Below are 20932 nucleotides of genomic sequence, written 5' to 3' on the forward strand. Positions count from 1 at the left end.
CAATTTTTGAGCATTTTAGCTCAAAAATCATATGCGATCGCATCGGATGCCATATGATGGCATCCGATGCGATGCGATGGCACCCGATTTTGCACTGAAATGCATCAGAATGCATTAAAATGTGTATTAAAGTAGTGAAATGCCCCCAAATGCCATTTTTCATAGTGCACCACCCCACCACTATCAACGTCAACCCGAAGCGTGGCGAGCGCAGCGAGCCCGCGAGGGGCGGCGGTACGCGTCCTACGACCTTTTCATACCCCCACTATCCACGTCGGCGTGGAGTTGAGAATAGAATAGTGTGGCGAGCGCAGCGAGCCCCGCAAGGGGACGCGGATACCTGTGAAGCCCGCGAGGGGACGCGTATAGCTGTGAAGGTATCTGCGTCCCCTCGCGGGGCTCGCTGCGCTCGCCATGCTTCGGGCTCGGAGGCTCGCTGCGCTCGCCACACTATTCTATTCTCAACTCCACGCCGACGTGGATAGTGGGGGTATGAAAAGATCGTAGGACACGTACTGCCGCCCCTCGCGGGCTCGCTGCGCTCGCCAAGCTTCGGTTTGACGTTGATAGTGGGGGTGGTGCACTATGAAAAATGGCATTTGGGTGCATTTCACAAGTTTAATACACATTTCAATGCATTCTGATGCATTTCAATGCAAAATCGGGTGCGATCGCCATCGTATGGCATCCGATGCGATCGCATACGATTTTTGAGCTAAAATGCTCAAAAATCAGTAAAACATCGTATCGCATCGTATGCCACTACATATGGCATACGATGCCATGCGATGGCATACGATTTTTGAGCAAAAATGGTCAAAAATCGGTAAAACATCGCATCGCATCGTATGCCATCGTATGCCACATGCGATTTTATGCGATGCGATTTTTAACATACGATCTGCATACGATGCAGGTCGTGGGAGCCGTGATACTCCACAAGTACCGGCATAGCACTGTAGTATCCCAGATGGGAGAGGAGTCAGTCATGACCGTGATATGGCCTGAAGGAGTACTACGAACTCACCCTGACTGAGGAGGTAATTCACAAGGAGGGAGTTGGTGCTCTGGATTGAAGGCACTTGGATTCAACAGGAGGACAAATGGATTAAGCTGTCATCGGAATGCTAACGCTCTTAGCCAAAGTGTCAGAACTTGATAGTGACTTATGATGAACGCTTTGTAGGTGATGTAATAGGGATGATGTTCCCAAGTGGTTAACATCCTTACCCGTACTAATTCTACCATCACATAGGGTTCAAATGGTGACACATTTGTTGTCCGGATTGGGGTAGAAGAAATTCCAGACACATACTGTGGCTCTTTTAGTCCTCTGCCCAGGTATGTTGATGTCCTTTTTTCCACCCCACAGACAACAACTGTCTCACTAGGTGCCTAATGCTACATCAATATATTTTCATTTATCATTTTCATTTTGCAAGTGGGAGTAGGGCTTAGATCAGGGGTCTTCAACCCGTGGCCCTTTGAGTTGTTTTGTGTGGCCCGCCTCCTGCCGCCTGTCAATGCCATGTAAAAAAAAAAAAACCTTCCGCGCTAATCCCCTTTGCATGTAGGACGCGGTGGAGATGGATCTGCAGTGGCTGGGGCAGGCGGGACTGTGCGCGACATGCGCATTGTGTATTTCCTGATGCCGTGCACTCGTCCCGCCTGCGCCCTTTCATCGAAGACAGACGCCGCTGCCAGCCCTCTGATGGAGCTGCTGTGTTTCCTGAGACCTCTGCCAGGGACATTGCAGAAGATTCAGGCAGGTTTCTTAGAGAAGGGAAAGCTGGCTAAATGCAGCGCTGGGGGGCTGCAATGAGGTGCTGACTATGGGGGGCAGGCTGGCTGGATAGCTGCAATGCAGTGCTGACTATGGGGGGGGGGTGCTGGGTGCTGACTATGAGGGGGGGCTGGCTGACTGTGCTGACTATGGGGGGCTTGCAGTGCAATGTGGTGCTTACTATGGGGAGGAGGCTGTCTGGCTGTACAGTGCTGACTATGGGGGGGCTGGCAGTGCAATGTGGTGCTGACTATGGGAGGGCTGGCAGGCTGTGCAATGCAGTGCTGACTACGGAGGGCAATACTGGTGGCATTTTGTGAGGGACACTACTGGTGGCATTTTGTGAGAGCCACTGCTGGGGGCATCCAGGAGTATTGGGGGCATTATAGTGCAAGGTGCATCATGGTGTGAGGCATAATGTGCAATGGGCATCACAGTGTGTGACTTAATGTGTAATGGGCATCACGGTGTGTGGCGTAATGGGCATCACGGTGTGTGGCATAATGTGTAATGGGCATCACGGTGTGTGGCATAATGTGTAATGGGCATCATGGTGTGTGGCATAATGTGTAATGGGCATCATGGTGTGTGGCATATTGTGTAATGGGAATCATGGTGTATTGGGCCTTCATGTTTATATGTCACTGTGCAGTCTTCAGCCAGCTTAAGCGTGGAAGGACAACAACCATTCCTGCGGTAACCAATGTCTGATCATGCAGGTTGCAAAAGTGAGGTGTCAGGTAATTGTTTTCCTGCTAGTTCACACTCTTAAAATTAGACCACGCCCCTTATAATTAGTCCACACCCCTTTTTGGGAGCGCGCACCTACGGCGCACGCTATTTATGCAATATCAAGTTATGTATGGGGGGGGGGGGCTGCATTTTTATTCTGTTCACACTGGGACCCTAATTGTCTAGATATAGCCCTGGTGCTGACTATATATTGGGGGCAGGGTTTATGTGTATGGGCAGCTGTGCCAACTATCTATGCGCGGGCTGTGATGTCTATGAAGAGCTGTGTTTTATGGGGGCTGTGATGTCTATCTATGAAGGGCTGTGCTAAATACCACAGTAGAGCTTAGTGGCCCCCGGGCTTCGTTGAATTTTTTAATGTGGCCCACACTGTCTTAAAGGTTGAAGACCCCTGGCTTAGATCATTATGTGAAGCTGAACCACTAGTCATGAACATAGACCAGGGCCTTAGCCGTTCCGTGCCACTCCGTGTCGTAAATGGCATATTGCCAAGTTTACTTTTCTTCTCAGATGATTTACATTTATTTTTTTGGGTCATTTTGCTTAACTTTGGCATTTTGGATTTGACATGCCCTCTACTATGACATTGGGCATCGTCCTTGGCATTTCATCATCTATGGCAGCAGTTTCAGCAATAGGAGGAAGTGTCTCTGAATCTTTCGCTATTTTATCCTCCAAGATTTTGTTCTCCGTTAAAAATGATGTGCCACCTGGAGTGTACCCAATACACGCCAGGCGTCCCCTGTAATTATTGTGTCACACAGAGTGTACCGCATACACACAGGGCACCCCTGTAATATTTGTTTCACAGAGAGTGTACATAACACACACAGGGCACCCCTGTAATTATTATGTGTCACAGAAAGCGTACCTAATACACAACAGGCAGCCCCTAATAAATGATGTGCCACCGGGAGCGTACCCAATACACAACAGGCAGCCCCTAATAAATTATGTGCCACCGGGAGCGTACCCAATACACAACAGACAGCATTTAAAAAAAGATGTGCCACCGGGAGTGTATCCCATACACACAGGGCACCCCTGTAAAATTATTTGGTTTGATGGCCCCTGTCTAAATTATTTGGACTTATATATATACAGAACAGCACTGCACCACTGCACTGGACTGATACAGCAGAGCAGGTCACCCCCAGACTGATACAGCACAGCACTGCACCATTGAACTGGACTGGATACTGCACCACTGTACTGATTCAGCAAAGCAGGTCACTGCCAGACTGATACAGGCAGCACTGCACCACTGGACTGGAGACAGCAGAACAGGTCACCCCCAGACTGATAATATATAATAACACAGCACAGAGCAGGTTGCCACACCACTTTAATGCACTGCACAGCACAGAGACATGGCCTCTCACTACTCTCTAGGACTGGCGTGAAGATGGCGCCAATCCCGCCTGAACTTATATAGGATCTAGGATTTTGCCTCGTTCCGAGTTTGGGCAGGAAGACCCGAACATACTCGGATCTGAGTTTGGATTGCAGAGTCCGATTTGGATTTTTAAAAATCCGAACATGCTCATCCCTATATAATATGTATACAGAATGTCACAATCCTGCCAGAACTCAGTGTGTTTGTCCTGTCTTACCTGCCTGTCAGTCTTGTTTCTCAGCCTGCTGCAGCAAGATCTGAGTATTTGCTTGTAATGAGCACCTGGGTGATTCTGATTCAGCCATTAACTCTGTGGTTACCACTTGAAAGATACAAGTTCCCTGTTGGCCTCATCCAGAGACTGTTCCAGGTGTGGCCATTCCCAATCACCCGGATGGCCAATCAGTGCTGCTCTGAGGGGTTATCCTCCCAGCCCTGCATAGACACTTTGCTTTTGCATTGTTGTCAATAACTTGGAAGGAAGCTTCAGCTTGTGTTCCTGCTTAAGCTCTGTGGTATTCCAGTTACCCAGCATTTGTATCCTGCTTCCAAGCATTCCTACTCCTGTGAGCTTCCAAGACCCTGCACCAGCATTCCTACACCTGTGTGCTTCCAAGACCCTGCACCAGCGTTCCTACACCTGTGTGCCTCCAACACCCTGCACCAGCGTTCCTACACCTGTGTGCCTCCAAAACCCTGCACCAGTGTTCACCTGTTCCTGCATTACAAGTACCTGCACCAGTGTTACCCTGTACCTGTATCCAGTACCTGCTTCCTGTCCCAGCACCTGTGTTCCCGAGTCGCCTGCACCTGTGCTTCCAGTTACCTGCACCTGTGCTTCCAAGTTATCTGCACCTGTGTTCATCTGTGCCAGTGTTCATCCGTTCCTGCCTTCCAGTTACCTGCACCTGTGCTTCCAAGTTATCTGCACCTGTGTTCATCTGTGCCAGTGTTCATCCGTTCCTGCCTTCCGAAGTTACCTGCACCTGTGCTTCCGAGTTACCTGCACCTGTGCTTCCGAGTTACCTGCACCTGTGCTTCCGAGTTACCTGCACCTGTGCTTCCGAGTTACCTGCACCTGTGCTTCCGAGTTACCTGCACCTGTGCTTCCGAGTTACCTGCACCTGTGCTTCCGAGTTACCTGCACCTGTGCTTCCGAGTTACCTGCACCTGTGCTTCCGAGTTACCTGCACCTGTGCTTCCGAGTTACCTGCACCTGTGACCACTTGCACCCGCACGCTCCAGCATCTGCACCTGTGTCCACCTGCCTCTGCGTGCCTCAGTACCTGCACCCGCAACCACCTTCACCACTGCCTACCGTGCTTCTGGCACCTGCTCTCCAGTGGTCCAACTCCGTGTTTCCGGCACCTGCTCTCCAGTGGTCCAACTCCGTGCTTCCGGCACCTGCACTCCAGTGGCCCTACTCTGTGCTTTCCAGCTCCTGTGCTCCAGTGCCTCTACTACGTGCCTCCAAGTAACTGTTATCAGTTCCCATCTTTCCAAAGACTTTTACAGACTTTCAAATGTCCCCTGTACCAGTTCATTCTATGCAATAAACTTTACTCATTTGTATCCACTTGCCTCCGTCCTGTTTCCATTGGGTTGTCAGCTAGCCACCAAGGCAGGGACGTGCAGTCAGGGGAGGCAGGGGAGGCAGTGCCTCACCTGTCATAAATGATAAAAAAAATTACAAAAATATTTAGAACACATATACTGCGCTATAAATATCTTATTAATTCTTTTTATTATTTATGAGGTGGGACACTGTGGGAGTGTAGGAGGTAGCGGGAGCTGTGCCTCCCGCTGACAATAAGAAAATGTCAGCAGCGGGGGGGCGGGGCTAAGCCGCAGGGAGAAAAGCGTCTTAAAAACCCATTAAAAATCAATGGGAAAGCGGCATCTACACATCTGCCTCAGTGACAGGGACGCACGACCCTGTCACTGAGGCAGATGTGATAGGACAGCGGATCAGGCTGTCACACACTGACAGCCTGTGTCCGCTGTCATGCTAAGCTGTGGTGGCTGCGCTGTCTCCGGAGACCCCCACTGGGAGGCCTGGCTCCAATTCCTCCTCCAGCCATCAGTGGAGCCCCGGCTTACGCCTCACGCTGCCGCGGACCTGCTGGGTGGCCTGGCTCCCATTCCTCCTCCCACCATCAGTGGAGCCCCGGCTTACGCCTCCCGCTGCCACGGACCTGCTGGGTGGCCTGGCTCCCATTCCTCCTCCCACCATCAGTGGAGCCCCGGCTTACGCCTCCCGCTGCCACGGACCTGCTGGGTGGCCTGGCTCCTCTTCCTCCTCCCGCCATCAGTGGAGCCTCGGCTTACGCCTCACGCTGCCGCGGACCTGCTGGGTGGCCTGGCTCCCCTTCCTCCTCCCATCATCAATGGAGCCCTGGCATCGGCATTTCAGAGAGGCCTGACTCACCTCCTCCTCCCGCTGCCATGGACCTGCTGGGTGGCCTGGCTCCCCTTCCTCCTCCCACTGCTGCTGGAGCCCCGGCTTAGGCAAGTCAGGGTGGCCAGGCTCACCATCATCCTCCTACACCTGCTGTTTTGTGGCCCGGCTCCCCTCTCTCCTCTTGCTGCTGGAGCCCCAGCATTTCAGGACTCCCTTCCTCCTCCCGCTGCTGCTCTGCCGGGTGACCTAGCTTTGCACTATGCCGCTGGTGCCCAGGCATGGGTGGGGACAGTGACAGCGGGTGACGGCTGTATCCCTGGACTCCAATGGATGGCCCGGCTCTCCACACTCCAAAACATGAGCGACACAGGTACAGGGAAGACAACTGGGACTCCCTTTGATTATACAGTACATATTGATTAGCTTATGTGTGGTCTGTTCACATATCAGTGAACAGTAAATATATTAACTATGTATGTGTGCATTTGACACATGTGCCTACCATCTTTTTTTTGCCTCACCTGACACTAACTTTACCGCACGTCACTGCACTAAGGTCACTCCCGGGTCCCAAATCCCCAGTCGTGACACAGAAGTTGTGATGTATAATGAGAACAGTAAAAACCCAAACAGTAAAGCTCTACTGCAAGTAATGGCCAAAATAAATGTCAGGAAAAAAGGATTGGCCATATAGCTTATGGAAAAATCATTTGGCCTTTTCACTATTTTTGCAATGAACCTGCAAGGTGTCAAACAGTGATTTATTAACCACTTTAAAATGTATGACTAGAGAGTATGACGAAATAGAGTGATTAGCCTTGGACAACGCTACTATCATTTACAACCAAAGCAAACCTTGTCCGTGTATTATACACGTTATACCTGATACTTATAAGACAGTATCTTTCGCAGTACTTAGTACCCAACCTGAGTGCACCTTTTAAGGACAATGTCCGTATTACACCTTTGTCGCTAAATGCGAATAAAAGACAAGGCTCATGTATAACTCAAGAAATAAGTAGATAGAGTCTCCAAATAATGTATTTAGTCCCTAGCAAACAGCAGGGGGTTACAGTAAAAGAAACACAGTATCACACAGTATACAGTTGTCTAACAATACAAAATATGTTTTACACTACTAAGGGGAAAAGAAACAGATACAAAACACAATCAGCCATAACTATAGAAAATACATACAGGAAGGCAACAGTTTACCGTCTCATCTAAAGCGCTGGCCTTTGCCCTTGGTCTGAGCTCGCTATAATCTGTCCAGATTATAGCCCAGGGAAATGGAGGGAAGAACAGACAGAATTTGGGCTGTGCTCCCACTCTTATAGAGTCCAGAGAGGGGAAGGCAGTAAGGGTCATCATTGGGAGAAGGATCAAATGTCTCTTCTCTTGGATTGGTGCAGGAAAATGCACTTAGGTTCCTTTGTCTTCAGATGTCGTCATAGGGGTCGTAAATCAACACGGAAACCAGCTGCATCCTGATCTCCTAGATTTCTCTGAGCACATGGCAAAATGACCATTGATTATGGAATTGATTCATAACTGTTGGCCGTTAGGACTTGCAAACTTTTAACAAGGACCGGAGTGCTGCGCATAGGACACGGAACATAAAGATATGAAATATGTACAGAAACGGTCATGTATTATTGGTTAAACTATGTGCTGCGAACTAAACCTACATTTAACTATATTTTATTTTGTATAAGTGTGGGATATAAATTTATGTGTATTAGTATGGCAGCGCTCAAGGTTCGCTTTGTTACATAAAACTTGGGTATTATACTTTATTTGCGTAACTATGCGAACCAAAATGGCGGCCATACCATTCTAAAATGGTGTGTATGCAAATTTTACTTTAACAATATAAATAACTAGTAATAAATAAATATATAAATAACCCCAAAACTGCACATTTTATATGTAATTGTCTACACATTTTCATATATATTTCATATCAGAAACTAAGTTTAATTCCTTTTTTTTACTCTGGGGACTGAAAAATAGGGAATAAGAAATAATTATGTGTCTCTATTGCAGTGGGATTTGGTCTGTAACCACCGCAAACTGAATCAGGTAGCTCAGTCAATCTACATGGCAGGGGTTCTGGTTGGTGCGTTCCTGCTTGGAAGTTTGTCTGGCAGGTAATATTCCAATTAAAGAGGAGAATAATGCACATTTCCTGCACTTGTACATAAATACTGCTATTAATATCTACACATTGCCTGCAGACAGGGGAGTCATCCAATCATGTCACCTGATCGCATTTTCATGAGAATTCAGCCAATTACATGGATGATTTATATCATGTCACCAGTTCCTACTGAACCCACCATTGTATAAATACTGGCTCAGTCCACGCAGTGGCTGCCTACTGTTTGTGTAGGCAATGAGCACACTGAGGTGTAATCACACACATACAGTAACAGCATTATGTTTTTTTTCTGGCACACTCTGTGGAACATCATTGACGAAGGCGGGTGTCCAAAGCTGTTATATGCTCTACTTGGTCCATAGAATGGTGACACTTCAGCTTCAAAATCTTACTGTATCCCCGTAAATGTACATGGTGGGAAAATAAATTACACTACAGGGCCATGTAGTTATTTTTAATCATATGTATGACTAAAATAATAAATAACATAGATCATAACGACGCAAAGCATTAACCACCAGTATTGATGGAAAATACAATACATTTTACAATGTGTAGATTAAAGGGATTCTCTTGGGTAATACATGTTGGCTATGAAGTCTTTACTTTATTTGGGAGTTTATTCTTTATTTCCTCTTTGCCTTGTAGAAAAGTATTTTTTGTTACCCATGTATACTACTAAATTGCTTTACATATATATTGAGCTTATATGTATTATATGTATCATATTTATATGCAAAAAAAAAAAAAAATCAACCCTAACTTGATATAAAGACACTACTTAAAAGCAATACATTAAGGGTCCAATTCAGACCTATTTGCCTGTGGATTATTGGACGGCCATACATGCCCGGGGTTCTCTGAGAACAAATGCCATCGCTGGGCATTCTCAAGTGGATAGAGAGGTGGCCGGCGTTTGTGGGCAGCACCCCAGTGTTTTCTGGGAGTGCCCCAGAAAATGCAGGTGGTGCCCAGCCGTTGGGATGAAGGTCTGCAGCCTCGATCTCTTCACAGTCCAGACTTACTCTGCAGCTGCGCACGGTGGGCAAATCCATTTGATAGCTGTGAATGCATTCTAAGTTGCACACAGGTGCGGGGAGGAGCCATTATGGTAGGGCAGTGTTTACCTGATTGCTGGGCTGTGAAGATTTGCAGCCCAGTGATCAGGTCTGTATCGGGTACCGATAGTGCACGCTGCAGACGCATGCTAAAAATGGGCATGGTCAAATGTCATGAGGGGGTGTGGTCATATGAATATAGAGGAGTGGCTACATGACAATAGAGGCTTGGCCACATAATGCCACACACTGTAATACCCCTCACACATTATGGCCACACCATAATGCCCATTACATATTTTGCTACACACAGTAATGCCCTTTAAACAATATGCCACACACCATAATGCCCAGTATACATTATTGCACATACTGTCATGCCCAGTACACATTATGCCACACCGTGATGCCTATTATATATTATGCCGCACACCAGTGCCCTTTACAATTAATGCACACCTGCAGCTACTATTGATTAGCTACCATGCCTCTGGTGGCCCTCAACCTTTGAAATTGTGGTGCCGGCTCTTAAGCCAATCAGAGCTTGCGGCCCGGCAGCCATGCTGATTGGATGCCGGGCCACGAGCTCTGAATGGCTCATGAGCCGGTGACGCATTTCAAATGGAAAAGGGCTGCTGGAGGCTCTGTAGCTAAAGTGCAGTAGCTGCAGGGGGTCCCGGCATGGTGTTACCCCTGTTAAGGGTAACACACAGGTGCGGGCTGCACCACCCACACCCCGCTATTCAGCACCTCATGGACAGCGGCATCAGTTTATTTGAAAAAAAAACCTGAAATGACAACAGGGTGGTACAGCGTACCTGCGATATATTTCTTTTTTTTTTTTTTTTTTTTCAAAATACTTTATTTGGAAAAAAACTGCAAGTAATATAAAGTACATGTACATAGTTGCATGTTGGAAAATCTCGAAAGATAATGTACATTGCAGATAAACATAAAATTGTCGCAGAATAACACATTACACTAAATTACATGTATAGATGTGTCCACGTACATCTTGGTTTTACTGCACCATGTATGGCACAATATGGCACACCTTGGACTCTGCAAAAGTCACGATTTGTGATTTTTCTAAAAAATTGCTTCTCTAATCTATTACTGTATACAAGTTCTACTGCTTCAGAGATTTACTTGCTACATTTGGAAAAACAGCTAAGCCGTGTTTTACATGTTGTGACAAATTGAGAAAAAAAGCCAAGATGTATGTGGACACATCGTATGCAGTGCTATAAAAAAAAAAGGGTACAAAGCACATCATGTCAATTAGAAACCACATACATCAATAAAGTGGGAAGAGAAAAATGGGGGGGGTCGCACGCCACACTCCCTAACCACAAAACACTACATACGTCAACGGTAAATGTTCTTCATTCGAAAGACCGTTGTGGCACCAAGTAGACCTCTGGGAATACTAATATTGATGCTAAATGAAAGATCAGAAAGGGGGGCAATTTGAAGACCACACTTCCAAATTATACCATGAAGTGAGGCGCACCACCTTCCGAAGGTTATCTTTGTGAGCAGCGGGAAGAGTCTTTATATAAGGTAACCATGTTGTAAAAAACTTTTCCACCTTAGCTTCTTTATTCATTTCCAACCAATCCATATTAAATAGGTAAACAACACAGGGCATCAGTAAAGTAATAGAGAGAGTGGCAACATATTTCTTAAAGGTACGCCTTACTACTTCATACCCGGGCCCCTTGCACCACTGGATAAAACAAAAAATTCAGTAATAATTATAATGATGATGATAATAAAATAATATACATAAGATAAGGTTGGTTACACAATAGATTGGTAGAGATATAGCAGATACTTTTTTCTTTGCTATTTTAATTTGATGCAATTGGTAGAAAGGCCATCCTGATTGGCTCGTATCTCCTGATGGCAGTTTCTGGAACATGTGTTGCTTTCCTACCAAGCTTTGTGGCTTACTGTACCTTACGGTGTCTCTGCGGGATGGCATTCTCCGGGATTACTCTGAACACCATCTTACTGAGTATTAAACAACATTATCTGCATGAGACTACTGCTAATGATAGGCCGGCATACGTCCCACAGGCTTTAATATGCCTTTGGATTTGTACACTGTTGTTGAGCCTCACATGGCATGGGTGGTACACTATGCACTGCAAATCTAAAATAATTTAAATATAAAATCCTTAATGCCAGATACATTATTATTATTATTATTATTATTATTATTATTATTATTATTATTTTGTTTTTATGCCAATGATAATAAGCAGGGTCAGATCAGAGAGTAAATATAGATCACTATGCTCAGATCTATGTATTTGTCTCAGAATGCTTACATTAATGCAGGGCTATTTTTCAGCAGGCTCCAGCAGGAACTGAGGGGTAGATTTATTAAGCTCGGTGAAGTGATAAAGTGTCTGGTTTTTATCACCGGCCAATCAGCTCCTACCTGTCATTCTTCAAACCAAGCCTGTAACTTCACAGGTAGGAGCTGGTTGGCCGGTGATAAAAACCAGACACAAAACCATGTGCACTGCAGGGGGCAGATTCAGGGGCGCTGGAACGTTTTTAGGTTGGGGGGGGGGGGCAAGATATAATCTCATTTTGGTGCCCCCTAAATTGCTATATGTTACCCCCGGGCACTATACACACTGGCAGCGGCATATACACGTGGGCATTATACACAGGGCAGCGGCATATATGCATGGACATTATACACAGGGCAGCGGCATATATGCGTGGGCATTATACACAAGGCAGCGGCATTTACGCATGGGCATTATACACAGGGCAGCGGCATATACACGTGAGCATTATACACCGGGCAGCGGCATATACATGTGGCCAGAGACACCAGGACTGACATTAATCCAGGGGTTGTCATTTACTCGTAAAAAGTGGAAAAAGTGGCAGTGTCACCCCCAAACAGATTTATGTGATTATGTCTGATTATGATAATCAGACATAATTACATAAACCTGTTTGGGTGTGAATCCAGGGGTAAATGACAACCCCTGGATCTGTCAGTCACTGGGGAAGGGAGGGTGAGAGGAGCAGCATTTACCTTTAAGTTTTAGTTGTGGCAGCACAGCGTGATGGCTGCTGCTGCGGCTGTTGTAGGATGCTCCCGCGGCTCCCGCCCATGCACTGATCCACGCGACCAGTCTCCCTCCCTACGGCCCGCATCACGCCCGCCAATCACTGTGGACGCATCACATCCACAGCCACTGTGATTGGCGGGCGCTGGTTCTCAACATCTCCCCGCAGCAGTCATCCATGTGGGCGGACGGCTGCGAATAGGAATCGGATTCTTGCTGAGGCGCTAAAGCAGCTGTGCGGGCGGGCGGCTGCGATTAATCAGTAATCTAGGCGGACGGGCGGGAGGCTGGATCAAGCTTAATCAGCCCACCGCCCGCCCGCCTATATTACTGATTAATCAGCCGCCCGCCCGCACAGCTGCTTTAGCGCCTCAGTAATTTTGGGGGGGCAAGCTGCCCCCTCGCCCCCCCCCCCGTTCCGGCGCCACTGGGCAGATTTAAAATGTGCAGAAAGAATTAGATTTGGGTGAGTCATTTTGTTGCTGTGCAGGGTAAATACTGGCTGCTTTATTTTTACACTGCAATATAGATCTCACTTTGAAGTAAAACCCCACCCAAATCTAATTATCTCTGCACAAGTAACACCTGCCTCACCTGCAGTGCACATGGTTTTGTCCATCTAAAGCCCCGTACACACGGGGAGATATATTGCTAGCAATATATTGCTTGCAATATATTGCTGAGCAATATATTGCTCAGTGTCTCCTTTTCATCAGCGACCAGAGATGGTCGCTGATGAAATGGAACCTCTGCTGGGGGAGCTGCAGAGGTAATTAGCTGGTCGCAGGAGCAAACTCCTGCGACCAGCGATTACAATGGGGCAGAAAACGGGAGCGCGCACCCGGCGATTTATCGCCGGGGCACACTTCCATCACTGGCAATATGGTCGCCTGCGACCATATTCCCAGCGATTATAGCCCCTATCGCCCCCGTGTGTACACAGCATAAGAAAGATTTTGTCAGAAAGAGTGAACTAGAATAAGGGCCTCAGTTCCTGCTGGAGCCTACTGAAAAATAGCCCTGCATTAATGTGTACAGTATAGTGACCTGCGCTCTTTATCTTTAATCAGAAATGTTTGAGTTTTTTTATACTGTAAATACCAAATTTATTTTGTTTCTCTTGTAGCGCTAGAATGGATGCCAACCAATGGGCGCACCGTGGTTGGCACATTTTTTTCTTATGGTTTTACCTTCGGACAGCTTCTGCTAGCAGGATTTGCATATGGGATTAGAGAATGGCGATGGCTGCAGTTCTCTGTGTCTGCACCGTACTACATCTTCTTCCTGGCCTCATGGTAATGTGGAAGAGTCTATAAATGACAGCCTGTGATGTTTACATGAATCAAAATCAGCTTTATTGGCCAGGTATACTTGTGTATACTAGGAATTAGATTGGATTGCTGTGCAACAGCCGGTTAGGTAACAATTCAGCAGTGACAGTACAGATATACATAGCACATACAGGAATACGCTAGATGTACCCTGGGGATTATAGACGCAGGGAACATATAATTGTTGGGCAGCCCAGCGCATAGGCAGCCATCAGCAGCGCCTCTGGTCAATGGCATAGCTAGGCGCCACGGTGACCGGAGCAATGTTTTGCGCGCCCCTCTCACATCCCAGTATATACCCCCGCATGCACATCCAAGGTCACACACCCCAGTATATACCCCCGCACACAAATCCCGGGTCACGCACCCCAATATATACCCCCACACGCACATCCCGGTTCACCCCAATAAATACATTATGCCACATGGAATGAGCCAAAATTCACATTATTCGGTACTTATATGTTAGCCGGGCACCCGGCTCCGCTGCCAGCGTAGCTTTGGCTACGTTGGCAGCACAGCCATTGCCGGGCGACCGGCTAGTAGGTGCAGGGGGGGGGCGTAGGGTAGGTGCGGCCGGGCTAGGGTAGGTGTGGCAAGGCGAAGCGGGGAGATGGCAGCCGCCCTGCTGTTAATTACAGGGCGGTCGTTGTGTGTGCTGATGTGAGGTCCTGCACGGCGGGGGCTGGCGTCCTAATGGCGGCGGAGGGAGGAGATCCCGGCAGCCGCTGGGGGAGCATCACATGGTTTCCCAGCTTCTTCAGCGGCACTACGCTAATAGCGTAGGAAACTACAGCTGTCATGGTGGCCGCAATGCGGGGATCGAGTCCCAGAGGCGGCGGGGCCAGCTGGCTGGTAAGTATAATCACACACACACTACACACACACACACACACACACACACACATACACACTACACACAGTACACACACAACACCCACTATGCCCACTATCCACGTCATACCCCCAGTGTCCACGTGGACGTGGAATTAACTTTAGAAAGTGTGGCGAGCGCAGCGAGCCACCGAGACCGAAGCGTGGCGAGGGCCCGCGTATCTGTGTCCCCTCGTGGGGCTCGCTGCGCTCGCCACGCTTCGGGCTCGGTGGCTCGCTGTGCTCGCCACACTTTCTAAAATTGTCTCCACGCCCACGTGGACACTGGGGGTATGACGTGGATAGTGGGCATATGATCCTTTATGTGTTAGAAGGGCTCCAGTTACGTAATTTGCGTAAATTACGTACTTTACGTAGCCAGCATAGTGGTGTATTGGTATTCTCAAAACACCACTACGCAAACTACGTAACGGGTGCCCAACTAACATATAAGTACCCATTATTCTACACGGAATAAGGCAAAATTTACATTATGCCACCCGGAGTAAGACATTTACATTATGCTACCCAGACTGAGCCAATATTTACATTATGCCACACAGATTGAGCAAAAATTCATGTTATGCCCCATGGATTGAGCCATAAATCACGTTGTGTCACACAGATTGAGCCAAAATTCACAATATACCTATCCGGATTGAGACAAAGTTTATGTTATGGCACACAGATTGAGCCAAAAATTTACATTATACCACCCTGAATTAGACATTTAGGTACTTATGTATTATCTGGGCTGCCGATTTTTTGATTGTATGCCTTAACTTAAGCCGGTATTCTGTGTCCCCTCGCGGGGCTCGCTACGCTCGCCACAGGTTTATATCCAACTCCATGCCCACTTGGATAGTAGGGGTATGAAAAGGACCCCTTTTCCCATTGAATTCCATGTTAAAATGGACTCAGTCCATTTTAACATTGAATCCTATGGAAAAATCGGGTCCATCGCATCGCATGCGATATGGTAGGATGCGATGCGATGGACCCGATTTCAAAATCGGCAGCCCAGTTAGTACATAAGTACCGACATTTACATTATGCCACCTGGAATAACACAAAATTGACATTACGCCACCCAGATTTAGCAAATATTTATGTTATGCCACATGGATTGAGCCAAAATTCAAGTTATGCCACACTGATTGAGCCAAAATGTACGTGTAGCAAACCGTGAATTTAGACGGCAGCGACAGAGACGGTGGGGTGACGAAGGGAGAGAGATGTCGGGATGACGCAGGGAGAGAGATGTCGGGGTGACGCAGGGAAAGAGATGTCGGGGTGACGCACGGGCAGAGACATCGGTGAGACGCAGGGTCAGAGACGGACGGGAGACGCAGGGACAGAGGTGGCGGGCGATGCAGGGACAAGGGTGGGGGGAGACGCAGGGACAGAGATGGCAGGGAGACACAGGGACAGAGGCGACGGGGTGACGCAGGGACAGAGGCGACGGGGTGACGCAGGGACAGAGGCAACGGCGCAATGCAGGGACAGAGGTGGCGGGGTGATGCAGGGACAAGGGCAGGGGGGAGACACATTGAGAATATAAAGTGTGGCGAGCGCAGCGAGCCTCGCGAGGGGACGCGTCAATCGTTGGGTGACGCTCACAATGGGGTTGCGTAACTTTTTGACCATGACGGGGCCATATACAATGTGAAATGGGTCATATTGGCCCATTTCACATTGTTTCCTATGTAAAATGGACTTAATCAAGTCCATCTCATCTTGTGCCATTATAATGGCACAAGACCGACGCGATGCTCCCGATTTCAATGTTAAAAATATTTTAACATTGAAGCCTATGGCAAAATCGCGTCGGTCGCGTCGGGGGCCATGTTAATGCCCCCGATTTTGCCTTTGCCGGCAAAATGGACCTGATTGCAAAGGAAATCGGGTCCATCGCGTCCATCGTGTACCTTAACTTTAAGGTACACGATGGACGCGATTGTGGCCGTGCTAGGAAACAAGTACCAAATGATTTCTTTTAATGTGACATTATCAATATTTTTTACCAAATGATCCACAAAACTGACTTACATTCAACTTCTCATCAGATCCATAATGTGAATGAATAGCTGTGTGTTAATATTGGGTCTAATTCAGATGTGGGGGCATATGTAAAAGGGTCCTAGTTTACCACGGTGCCGGATGCCGGACAAATTCAGGTGTTTCTTTAAAGAGGCTTTCTTGGAAGAGAGGGTATATGACCCCTGGGCTGGGCTGCACACTGCATAGGCTGTACATGGGAACTAATCTCTTCCCCCTGTTATTGTAGTATATATCTGTATTTGGCTGTGTTTACACTTTATCATGCGAGCATTTGGATGTGGTCCTAGGTAGTGCTCTCTTACCAGTGTTTTACTGTTAATATATTATTTATTAATAAAGCTTAGTCAAAAGTATTATGCATTTGCCTGTATAGAGATATTAAAGTTGTATTCTTTGTTTTATTAATGCACATACTTCATTCCAAAATAATGCATATTTTGTAAAGCATAAAGTATTATGCAACTTTTACTTCTAGGAAATCATGTAATTTACGTATGTTTCTAAAACATCCAGCAGGGTCCAGGGGCAAATGTGTTAAATAATGGAGGCTAATCAGCCATGCAGGAGGCTTGATACTAAATAAGGGCCATGTGCGGATTTCAGAGGGGAATTTCAAAGACATCTAGGGTGGTCTAAGGGCATTTAAGTGGCATGTAAGATGGTCTTATGGCATGTGGGGAGATCTGAAGGTTATTTAATTAGAACACTGAAAGCTAAAAACAGTTGGAAAGATCTGATGGTAATATAAAAAGGCATGAATAGGGAGATCTGGTTACATGTAAGGAGATCTGGGGAGGTTGAAGAAAAGAGAAGGCAGCCTCCTCCGTCCGGGCCCCCTCCTCTCTGCCAGCGTTAGTGGCCCTTATGCCAGTGAATTCTGCTGACCATCGAATTAATTTTTTCTCAGTTCTCAGTTACTTTTATCCAAGACGGAGATTTCCGAAAAGGGGGCGGTGCTGACATCATGTGACGTCACCCTCTTGTTCCAAGCAGGCATCAACACTCCTGCATTCCCATGGGAATGCCCAGAGGTTTTTTGGGGATGACCACAAAAGGCTGGGCGTTCCCCTGCCCGCCCCGGGACCTCCATGTCCGGAGCAGAGAGTTTGAATCTGGACGAAGCCGTTCGCTGTCGGGTTTTCGCATATTGGTGCATGCACATGCGCAGACCCCAAACATCAGGGAAGGGGCTGAATTCAATGTATTCTTGACACAATGTTAATATCCAACTAATGTACAATGCTTTGATAAAAATTGTTTAAAAAATATGAATACTAAATACTTATCTCTCACATGCAGTTGGAGCTGAACAGCATAAAGCATTCCCATTCTTCCCCGCTGGACCTGTTCCGCACTCCAGAAATGCGCAGGATTACAGTTTGTCTTATGCTGGTCTGGTAGGTACATTTTGGCCTGATTCAGCCCTGTTTGCTAGGCTGCGTATATCCGCAGCCCTGTAAACAGGTAAGCGCTGCCCCGCTGAACACCTGCCCCCCTCCCCCGCGTGCTGCCCAAATCCTCTCACTAGCATGCGAGGGGATGTGTACGCTAACACATCCCCTCACAAACGTCTGCCAGCACTAAAAAATCTGAAAATCTGACCTCCCTGTCCATAGCAAATGGCCCCAAACATCAGGGAAGGGGCAATTTGTCATTCGTAGTTTTTGTAACTTTTACTGGTGAATAATATATAGTATCAAAGTAACATAGTAGCATAGCTAATAAGGTTGAGAAAAGATGTTAGTCCATCAAGATCAACCTATATTATACAATATAATCAATGGTTTTAACCCTTTCTTAAATATTACAATTGAGCCTGCCATCACAACCTTTTCTGGCAGAGCATTCCATATTTTAACTGCCCTTACTGTAAAGAATCCCTTCCCGTGCAGAGTGTGGAACTTCCTCTCCTCTAACCTAAATATGTTGTCTAGAAAAGATGCTGTAATCAAGTTTAAATTTAACTAAGTTGTAGAGAGCAAGTTCTCCCAGTATATTAGGCAGAGTACTAACTTGTTTTGCAGGCTTACAATTCATGTAGTAATAGTTTATCAGCACTTGTATTACATTAGTTTTCTGTCTGCTGATTGTATTGTTTCTCCTCAAGGTTCTCCACCAGTTTTGCATTTTATGGCCTTGTAATGGACCTGCAGAAGTTTGAAGTCAGTATTTTCCTGCTGCAGTTTGTCTTTGGAGCCATAGATATACCTGCTAAGCTGGCAAGTGCTATTCTAATGAGCTATATTGGGCGCCGATTGACGCAGTCTGCCTCTCTGATGCTGGCCGGAGTAGCATTGCTATGTAATGCCTTTATACCTCAAGGTAGGTTCACCATAGTTCAACTGATATCATCTATGTGTTCCTAAATTTCTGACAAATTTTTTCTCAAACATCATTGGATTTTAATATGGTTGTATATAATAACATTTAGCTCATGCAAAAGCTGGTTTACAGGTTCCCTGGATAAAATGCATCACAATGGTCACTCATCCATTCCAATAAGCCAGTTATAGTTTTTAGGTTACAGTCTCTAGGGAGATCCTTGTAGAGAGACAAAGTACATGCCAGAGCTGTAACTAGACACTTTGGTGTCCTGTGCCAGCAAGGGCATTGGCACTCCCTGCCCAATATTTGTAATAGGGACAGCGCCCACCCCCAAGAGGGTCTTGCTGGCATTAGTAGCACCAATTCAAATGATGCCACTCAGCACATAACTTTATTAACATCACTTCACACAGTAGTGTCCCTTATTCACGTTATCCCACAAAGTAGTACCCCTTACCGTATACACATTTCATCTCATAGCAGTGCCACTTATTCATGTTTCTCACATAGTAGTGTCTGTTATTCTTTTTACACCACCATATTGCCTCTGTAGTGGAGGATATATATATATATATACACATATATATATAGTGAGAGAGATATAGATAGATAGATAGATAGATAGATAGATATACAGTATATATCAATACATCAGTTTGCTTACTGCACTGCTAGTTGGTTAAATATACCCTGGGTGCCTTCTTTTTCTTTGGGCATGTTTTATCTAGCTGGTGTGGTTATACAAATAAAGCTAATATTTACTTATAGTAGCTCAGTGGTTCCCAACCTCGGCCCTCAAGTACCTCTAACAGTTCAGGTTTTCCAAGTCACCCAGCCGGTCCACTGGGTTTTACATAAAAACGAGATGATCTTTGATAAACTGTCTCCTTGATCCCTTTCAGAGCTGAAGATGGTGCGAATAGTGATGGCTGTGCTTGGGAAGGGCTGTCTGTCATCATCGTTTTGCTGTGCTTACCTGTATTCTAGTGAGCTTTTTCCCACAGTTATCAGGTAATTTGTTAACCAACACAATGGCTGACTTTATTAGACATCTGGCAGTCTTTGATAATGAAAGCTATGTACTATTTATGCATAACTAATGAGATGTCTCTCGTATGTCGTACAGACAGAGTGGAATGGGAGTCGTTGTAATGAAAGCTCGGATGGGTTCCATGGTTGCCCCATTGGTACTGATGTTGTCAGACATATCTCCTATCATTGCCCCTGCGATATATGGAGTGGCAGGGATAATATCTGGGACAGCAGCACTATTTCTAAGTGAAACCTCTAATCGACAATTGGCAGATACTGTAGAAGAAGTGGAGGCCAGGTAACACCATTACTTCAGGGGCTAGTCTGTAAATATTAATTGCATCAAGATTAGTGTAAAAGCGCATTAGAAGGCTCCAGATACATCTAGCCAGAGTTTATGTGACCAAATGAGTATACGTTTGGCTAATGATAGCAGACTTGATGTTGATAATAGTAAAGAGTCACTATAATACATAATAACCTACTTTATTAGCCCAGAAATGAGACGCCGCAGGAAATGTTGTGGGTGGGGCCAGATTGTCTTGTCATTAGGCCCCACCCCCAACATGAGGAAATGCCCGCGGTCTGCAAGTATGGGTAGAACAAAATGGTGCCCCACCCCTTCACATTATTGTTGCATTTGGGGTGCATTTATCTTCA

The 20932-nt window shown here is 46.5% G+C and overlaps 1 protein-coding gene across 1 annotated transcript; it reads left to right on the forward strand.

Moving 5' to 3' along the window:
* Nucleotides 1-1627: 1627 nt before the first annotated feature.
* On the forward strand, nucleotides 1628-20255 carry LOC146045061 (solute carrier family 22 member 6-A-like). Its single transcript, XM_083163753.1, has 7 exons — nucleotides 1628-1765; nucleotides 8380-8485; nucleotides 11420-11572; nucleotides 13777-13945; nucleotides 18199-18312; nucleotides 19023-19237; nucleotides 20143-20255. Exons 1-7 carry the CDS (start codon nucleotides 1628-1630, stop codon nucleotides 20253-20255), a joined length of 1008 nt encoding a protein of 335 aa, XP_083019879.1.
* Nucleotides 20256-20932: the final 677 nt, after the last annotated feature.

This window comes from Crinia signifera, chromosome 11 (assembly GCF_055691185.1).
Source record: "Crinia signifera chromosome 11, ASM5569118v1, whole genome shotgun sequence".
NCBI classification, from domain to species: Eukaryota; Metazoa; Chordata; class Amphibia; order Anura; family Myobatrachidae; genus Crinia; species Crinia signifera.